The sequence below is a fragment of the Mus caroli genome, chromosome 12, assembly GCF_900094665.2.
Source record: "Mus caroli chromosome 12, CAROLI_EIJ_v1.1, whole genome shotgun sequence".
NCBI lineage: Eukaryota > Metazoa > Chordata > Mammalia > Rodentia > Muridae > Mus > Mus caroli.
In genome coordinates this window covers 97,392,824-97,400,585 of record NC_034581.1, presented here as the reverse complement: position 1 = coordinate 97,400,585, position 7,762 = coordinate 97,392,824, and the positions used below count along the sequence as shown (strand labels likewise).

General features: G+C 45.7%; 2 protein-coding genes across 5 annotated transcripts; one reads left to right on the top strand and one right to left on the bottom strand.

Annotated features, from left to right (window-relative positions):
* Positions 1 to 1,897: 1,897 nt before the first annotated feature.
* Positions 1,898 to 3,606, bottom strand: Tmem251 (transmembrane protein 251). Of its 2 annotated transcripts, none has more exons than XM_021178621.2 (2): positions 3,546 to 3,606; positions 1,898 to 2,719 (listed from the first exon to the last, which is right to left on the bottom strand). In XM_021178621.2, the coding sequence occupies exon 2, from the start codon at positions 2,701 to 2,703 to the stop codon at positions 2,308 to 2,310; it is 396 nt and encodes a 131-aa protein (XP_021034280.1). In that variant the 5' UTR covers positions 2,704 to 2,719; positions 3,546 to 3,606; the 3' UTR covers positions 1,898 to 2,307. The 2 variants fall into 2 exon arrangements, with proteins under 2 accessions (XP_021034280.1, XP_021034279.1); XM_021178620.1 differs by having other exon boundaries at positions 2,061 to 2,719; positions 3,150 to 3,560.
* Positions 3,607 to 3,636: 30 nt separating this feature from the next.
* Positions 3,637 to 5,601, top strand: Moap1 (modulator of apoptosis 1). 3 transcript variants are annotated; one of them, XM_021178619.2, is made up of 2 exons: positions 3,637 to 3,807; positions 3,955 to 5,601. In XM_021178619.2, exon 2 carries the CDS (start codon positions 4,052 to 4,054, stop codon positions 5,108 to 5,110), a length of 1,059 nt encoding a protein of 352 aa, XP_021034278.1. In that variant the 5' UTR covers positions 3,637 to 3,807; positions 3,955 to 4,051; the 3' UTR covers positions 5,111 to 5,601. The 3 variants fall into 3 exon arrangements, with proteins under 3 accessions (XP_021034278.1, XP_021034277.1, XP_029340392.1); XM_021178618.2 differs by having other exon boundaries at positions 3,637 to 3,851; XM_029484532.1 differs by having other exon boundaries at positions 3,637 to 3,865.
* Positions 5,602 to 7,762: the final 2,161 nt, after the last annotated feature.

Genomic DNA, 7,762 nt, shown 5'->3' with positions numbered 1-7,762 from the left:
AAAATAAAAATAAATTACTACTACTTCCATAATAATTAAAAAGGAATCATTAATTTTTCCATAAGTACAGAGATAGAATCTTAAGCCAGATAGATATCCTGGGTTCAAATCTTACTTCATCTGATTTTTTGTTGTTGTTTTCAGGTAGGGTTTCCCTATGTAGCTGACTGTCCTAGAACTCACTACATAGACTAGATTTACAGAGATCCACCTGCCTCTGCCCCTGAATGCTTGATTACAGGAATATGCCACCATACCCTGCCTATGGCTCTTAGCTTGGCTTTTCCAGTTACTTACCATGTCCATGGACAGGTTATTAATTCCTGAATACTTCAGAGTCTTGTAAAATGGCACTCGTCCCAGTAGCAACAGCTGCCTTGGTATTGGGAGTAAAGAGTTGAAGAATACTTCTAAAACGTTTCTGCAGCATGCACGTTAAAAGCACTCAGAAGATGGCGCCTGAGTCACAGAAGTAGTTTTGTCAAACTGTTTCCCTGGAATACTGAATATATTATAGCAAAAGATGTGTTATTTCAGCAACTAAACTGAGTTGATTTTTGAGTTTGTGGGGTTTGGTTTTTGTCTTATGGGGGGTTGTTTGTTTGGGACAGGGTCTGTCTTTGTAGCTCTGGCTGTCCTGGAACTTTTCATGTAGACCAGGCTGGCCTCCAGCTCAGAGATTCGTCTCTCTGCCTCCCAAGTGCTAGGATCAAGGGCATGGGCCACCACCAGGAGTTCATAAAGTAGATTCTGATGCTTTTGAGATAGTTTTGTCTTTTAAGATTAAAGTTTGAGCCAGGCACGGTGTCACAAGTACATCTTTCCTTTAGCCCCCAACTCTGGGAGAAGGTATGTAGATCTCTGAATTCAAGGCCAACCTGGTCTACATAGCAAGATTCGAGACAGCCAGAAAATGTCTCAAAACAACCAACAACCAAAAAGGATTAAATTTTGCCATGGAATTTTAGCCTCTCTGTTCAAATACAGCATTTAGTGAGGTTGCTGAAAAACTTTAGGACTAGAGTTATACAGCACAGTGGTTAAGAGTTGGCTTGTATGTGCGAGGGTGTCAGTTTGATCTTTAGCACCACAAAAAGCTAGCAGATGGTACAATTTGGAAAAAAAAAAAAAAACTTCACTAAAACTCATTTTCATTTTCGGTATGAGTCGGGAGACAGCATACACAGGTAAATAGTTGATGTTTGTACACAGCATGGGATGTTGTGTCAGTGGTGAGGAACTGCATCAGGCTAAAAAGTGCTGCTCTCATTCATAAGGTGGTTGTTGTAGCTCTAAAGCAATGACTCAAGCCATGGTTATTAAAATGGTGTGAAATGTGTTAGTACTACTACCACTGGATACCCTGATTTCACCCAGGAAAGGAACAATATCTCTTTAGTGATCTGTGCTGGTACACCTGGTGTCTGTGTGTTATTTCTAGACCTCAACCATTTCATCTGTTCAGTTCCTACATAGTTTTTCAAAGAACTATAGATTAGTAGTTTAGATAGCTATTACCCAAAAAGAAAAGAACAAATTCTGTGTATCTAAATAGCCATCATCATGGCTGGAAATGTAATTCAGTGGTAAAAGTACAAAAAGCAATGGGTTGGTGGTGACACAAACCTTTAATCCCAGCTGTTGGGAGGCAGGAGCAGGCAAGAATTTGAAGCCAGCCTGATCTACAGGGCAAGTTCCAGGACAGCCAGGGCACACAGAGTAACTGTCTTGAAAAGCACAAAAGGCTTAGATTCTATCCCCAGCACTCTCCCCTACCTACCCACCTCCCCTGAAAACAACAGAAAAGTGATAGCCATCTCATTAATTTTCTACCAAGTCCATGTAAACTGAAAGCAGGATTAGTGTCTTAGTCTGAAAAAGTTTAAAGCAAGCAAAGTAATTGTATAAAATTTAAATTTTATGATCATGGTCAGACCTTTTTACATTTAACACAATGGAAATATTTTCCCCAACGGAAAAATTTCTGAATCATACTATGTTGTACATAGAATAGAAATAAAAAAAAAAAAATTCAGGTGCTTATTCAAGTTTCTAAAGACTGCAGATTACAAACCACTATTTTACTTCCAAACTCTGAAGTCATCAACATGATTGTGTAGTACTATATTTCAGGCTTTACCTAAAAAGTCATTATTCAGATAAAGTAGTCAGTCCTCTTGTCACTTTTTTTTAAAAGTCTCTGTTCCACCACAACTTCCTGAGATCCGTGAAGAAACTGCAGTCTTGTGGTCAGCCACTATACAGTACTGGCAGTCTTACAATAAGGGAAAACGGTGATGGGTGTTGTTATGTGTCAATCAGTTGTAGTCTGCTGATCTGATTAGAAGCCTTGACAAATGCCTGGTGACGATTGCAGATAACTGCCAAGCATATGGGGATAATACAGTAGCCCACTGTTTTGGGATCCGCTCTTGTACAAGAATAAAGGAACAAAAACATCTGTAAGTACGGTATCAAGAAAATAATTGTCCACAACCAAAAGGGCAGGGAAAGTAACCGAGCTTTCAAGGAGTGTGTCCATGTGGTTCCTTCCCGAGGCTCCTCAGGGTGCTGCTGAATGTGTTCCAAAGCCAACCTGTTGTAAGTCTCATTGATTTCAAAGACATAATAAAACGCTGCTGCACTTGCTAGCAAATACAGTCCCACTCCAATCCATCCCATCCGCTGACGGAAGTTCATCATTCTCCATGCTCTGTGCCTTCAATGCAAACACAGAAAATTTGTTAGGGTCTTATAATGTTGCCATGGCAACTATTCCAAGTGCCCATGATTTAAATTCAAGAGTTCTGAAAAGCACGAGCATTTTAAGATTTAACAGCTGTAAACAGCTTACAGGTGGTTTTATATAACAGTTGTAAGCACATAAAAATACTGGTTTCAGTGTCTACTGAGTGCTGTTATTTATGTGAACCCCAGAGTGAATGAATCATCACTTCTTGTTTGAGTAGACCCAGTACACCTTCGTTCCAGATAATGTAACATCTAGTTTCCCCACAGGACATTGCTCTTGACAGTTGAAATGCTTTTTGGCTTAACACTATTTCAGACGTGAGCACTGGGTTGAGTTCTACTCGTTAAACCAACGTCGGAGTCCCCAAGTTAAGACTGTAACTCTTTCAAACACTTACAGTGGTCCCGAAAATCTTCCTGTTCCCCCTGCAAGCGAGCAAGAGTCACTCAGTTCAGAACAGTCAGGTGCCTTTGGCATTTCAGAACAAGCCACCTTAAGAGAAACCCTCTGGGTCGCGCAGCTGAAGAAGGTGAGCGCGGCGGCGGGAGCACGAGCTAGTAGTGATTAAGCTCAGCGTGACTACGGCTGGTCACGCGGCGGCGGCGGGCCCCGTCGCCCTCCGGAGCCCCAGGCGGGGGGAACCACCTGGAGAGGCCGGGCCCGCCCCCCACAGCACCCGCCGCCGAGCTGAGCTGGGCAGTGGCGCCAGGCCTGGCCTGCAGAGCCCCGAGCTCGGCTCCCGGCCGGACGCCGGGCCAGCCTGACAGCCAAGCCGAGCAGCCCCGGGTCTCACCTTCCTGTCCTGAGTGGCCCGCCCGCTCGCAGTCCCGGATACCGCCGCAGTCAGAGCTTCCGTCTAGGGCCGGAAACGCGCGCCGGCCTCTCATGACGTCAGGCTGTCGGCTTCGCGCCGCCTCCGGAGGCGGTTGTCTGCTCCCTGAGGCGTTTGCTGCGGTGGTTGTTCTGCCCTCGGCCGGGAGGCGGGCGCGGGGAGCCCGTGTCCCTCCATCGTCGCGCTGCAGACGTGATCCCCAGGTCTCATAAACCCCGCAAAGGTCAGACGCCCTCTCCAGGACCCAAGCGATGCATCTATGGGCAGGTGGTCCTGATGGCGTTCGTATCTAGGCACCGGTGGCGGGTGGGCGGAGGAACTGCTAGGGAGTCAGACACGGTTAACTTACGTGGATGCTCTGTTTTCTCAGGCTCCCGGACCGCTGCGTGTTAAAGAGACGAGTACGCACATCACCGTGAGCGGCGGCGGCGCCCTGGTCGAATTAGAATTTAAATACTCTGAGCACCATGACACTGAGACTTCTGGAAGACTGGTGCAGGGGGATGGATATGAACCCTCGGAAAGCACTATTGGTTGCCGGCATCCCTCCGACCTGCGGAGTGGCAGACATAGAGGAGGCCCTGCAGGCTGGCCTTGCTCCCTTAGGGGAACACAGGCTGCTTGGGAGGATGTTCAGGAGGGATGAGAACAAGAATGTAGCCTTGATTGGGCTTACAGTAGAGACTGGCAGTGCCCTGGTCCCCAAGGAGATACCTGCAAAAGGTGGTGTCTGGAGAGTGATCTTTAAGCCTCCTGATGCTGATAGTGACTTTTTGTGCAAATTAAATGAGTTTTTAAAGGGAGAGGGCATGACGCTGGGTGAATTAACCAGAGTTCTTGGGAATCGGAATGACCCTCTCGGCCTAGACCAGGGCATAATGATCCCTGAAATTCGAGCACCCATGTTAGCACAGGCATTAGATGAGGCCCTTAAGCCTACCCTGCAGTATCTGAGGTACAAAAAGCTGAGTGTGTTCTCAGGCAGGGATCCTCCAGGACCAGGTGAGGAAGAATTTGAATCTTGGATGTTTCATACTTCCCAAGTAATGAAAACATGGCAGGTGTCAGATGTAGAGAAAAGAAGGCGGTTGATAGAGAGCCTTAGAGGTCCAGCATTTGAAATTATTCGAGTCCTCAAGATAAACAACCCCTTCATTACAGTTGCAGAATGCCTGAAGACGCTTGAGACAATATTTGGGATTATTGATAATCCTAGAGCATTGCAGGTCAAATACCTTACTACTTATCAGAAGACTGATGAAAAGCTGTCTGCCTATGTTCTAAGGTTGGAGCCTTTATTGCAGAAACTGGTTCAGAAAGGAGCCATTGAGAAAGAAGTTGTGAATCAGGCCCGTCTAGACCAAGTCATTGCTGGGGCAGTCCACAAGTCAGTTCGAAGAGAGCTTGGACTGCCGGAGGGTAGCCCAGCCCCAGGCTTACTGCAGTTGCTGACACTGATCAAAGATAAGGAGGCCGAAGAAGAAGAGGTCCTCCTTCAGGCCGAATTAGAAGGCTATTTCACTTGACCCAAGACCCAAGGCTGTCATGAGCAGAACAAGATGGAAGAGCTCATTGCAGAATCAGCCCATCCACTCTTTATGCTGCCAGAGTAACTCACCCTTTGTCGTGTTGTTTACTGAATGTCTCCCCAATGTTTTACTGATAAAAATGATGTCGTTCCACACTGATAATTATTTAAATCAAAAGACCATTCTGCCAGTACAGTGTCCCAGCAAGTCAAAGTTTATATGCATGTTTGTCATATGTGATGGTGCTATCAGTTTTCAATAGTTTTCAGGTGTTGCCCACATTTATGCTTGAAGACCCTGAGCCAAGGCTGGCTAAGATATTTAGTTTCTTTTATTACAAATCAGTTATTGATTCTGTGCAATCAAAAAGTACAACTGAATGCTGTGGTCAATTCTACAACTAGTTTTAGGTTTGTGACTATCTGATGTGTTGCCAAAAGGTCTGCTTCTAAATATTTTCTTGGAGTAATAAAGAAATGATAATAAAATTTTTGATCTTTGTATACATTGTATACTACATTTGAAGGAAAATAATTTTTTGGCTTTGTTTTTAAGACAGTTTCTCTGTGCAGCTCTAGCTGTGCTGGAACCCACTCTATTAGACCCAGGATAGTCTCAAACTCAAAAATGTGCCTCCTGAGTGCTGGAATTAAAGGCCTGCACAACTACACCAGGCTGAACAAAAGTTTTTATAGTGTGAATCTGAAAGCCACTGCAATTACAGACTTAGTTCTTTGAACTCTTGGCACCTAGGGGATAGGAACTTGCTTGTTTGACAGGAACCAGACTATAAACAGATTGTGGCAAGTAGTAGGCCCATCAATGTTGAATTTGGAGGGAGAAAGGGAAGATGAAGTTTTGTGTTTTTCCAACCCTGGTGCTACACACCTATAACCGCAGTGCTTAACAAGTAAAGCCAAAGTCAGGAAGACTGGCCTCTTAAGGCCAGCCGGAACTTCAGAGGGAGACCCTGCCTCCAAAGAGAAAACTCTACATACAGGGAAACTAAAATCACCTGGAGAAATGGATGTATGCTCAAGACGAAGCAGGCAGTAATGAGAGCTGTTCTGGTTCTTGCAAGGCTGCTGTTCTCTCTACTAAGGGAGGTAACTACACAAAGAATCAAGGCCAGACTGTGTCACCATGTGTACATGTAGTCTTGGGAGTGTGATAGATTACTCTGAGTTAGGAATACATGGAAAGTTTCCTTATGTTCTCCAATGCAGAACGGCATGTGGACTCTTGAGAGCTGTGATTCTGCTCATGTTTGTAAAGTGGCTTAAGATACATTATACACTGTCCTGCAGGTCACTCATTTGCTGCCTCGGTGAGAAACTTCACATTTTGTATAGACACACAAGCATTAATAAATGCCACACGTCTTCTATATGTGAGACCGTAAGCTCAGGGGGTAAACTCGACAGGATTAATCCCTGCTCTGAAGGTTTATTCAGACTCAGTATTAATGGCTGACATTGGACATGTCCTTGGCCAGCGACCAAGTACTAGCTGAAGAAGAAGCTGACTCTTCCCACCTCCCATTTTATGAATAAGATGAGGAGGCACAGAAAAATAACTTGTCTGTGGTTTTACAGGTAGTAACGTGGCTAGCCCCTGGCCCCAGGTCTTTTTATTCTGGATAGATCATAGGCTCAGAGACCTTTAAGTGCTGGTCTTTGACAGCATATATCCCATAACATTTGGCAGTGGTGGCAACAGACAGGTGGAGAAGGGTGCCTCCTACTGTTACAGCTCTAGGGGCCTAGGATGCTAGACCCTTAATTAAGCATTATAGATCTTGTGGAAGCCTCTAGTAACCCCGCCCTTTGCTCTAAAATACTAAGTTATTGGGTAGAGCTCATTACAAGTAGTATAGCTGTTGTATAGACTTGGGAAGTTGATATTCCTTCGCCTTGCCAGTGTTAAAGTATTGCCCGCCGCTTTTGTGTTCCCCTGGTAAGAACACGCTCAGGGCAACCGGAATCTTCTGCAGCACAAGCTTTATTGCTTACCCCATCAGGAGCCAGTGGAGAAGAGAGCCAGAGAGAGAGCCAGAGAGATGGCGGAGCCCCCTCCCTTTTATGGAGGATTGTCCACCTCCTCGGACGTGTCACTCCCTGATTGGCTGCAACCCATCAGCCGGAGTTGTCGTCACGGGAAAGGCAGAGCACATGGCGTGGAAAGCTACCCCGGCACATGCGCAGCTTGCTTGTTTACTACTTAGAACACGGGTGTCAGTGCCATCAGCGCCATCTTGTAATGGCGAATGTGAAGGCGGCTCCTTACATTAAAGCGTACAGGTCTCGGGGTGTCTGAGACTTGTAAAACTCACAGAAGCTCTCTGAAACCTCCAGTAACAAGGGCCTGCAAGTTTTCTTTTCCAGCTCTTTACAGCCTTCTCTCCTTTATCTCTGTCTCTTCGGTTGTCACAACAGCCAGCCACACAGCCATTTTCCAGCTCTGCCTGCCACTCTCCTGGCTTTGTATTGCCATCTTAGCCTCACAACTAAGAAGTAAGCTAGAAATAGGTAAGGACACTCGGGAGGCAGAGGCAGGCGGATTTCCGAGTTCGAGGCCAGCCTGGTCTACAAAGTGAGTTCCAGGACAGCCAGGGCTACACAGAGAAACCCTGTCTCGAAAAACCAAAAA

Bases quoted from the DNA above. Each gene is read 5' to 3' on its own strand.
- Moap1 (XM_021178619.2), top strand. From the start codon at position 4,052: ATGACACTGAGACTTCTGGAAGACTGGTGCAGGGGGATGGATATGAAC.
- Tmem251 (XM_021178620.1), bottom strand. From the start codon at position 3,229: ATGCCAAAGGCACCTGACTGTTCTGAACTGAGTGACTCTTGCTCGCTT. The intron at 2,720-3,149 runs GTAAGTGTTTGA...TTTGCATTGAAG, and splicing joins GGAAGATTTTCGGGACCACT to GCACAGAGCATGGAGAATGA.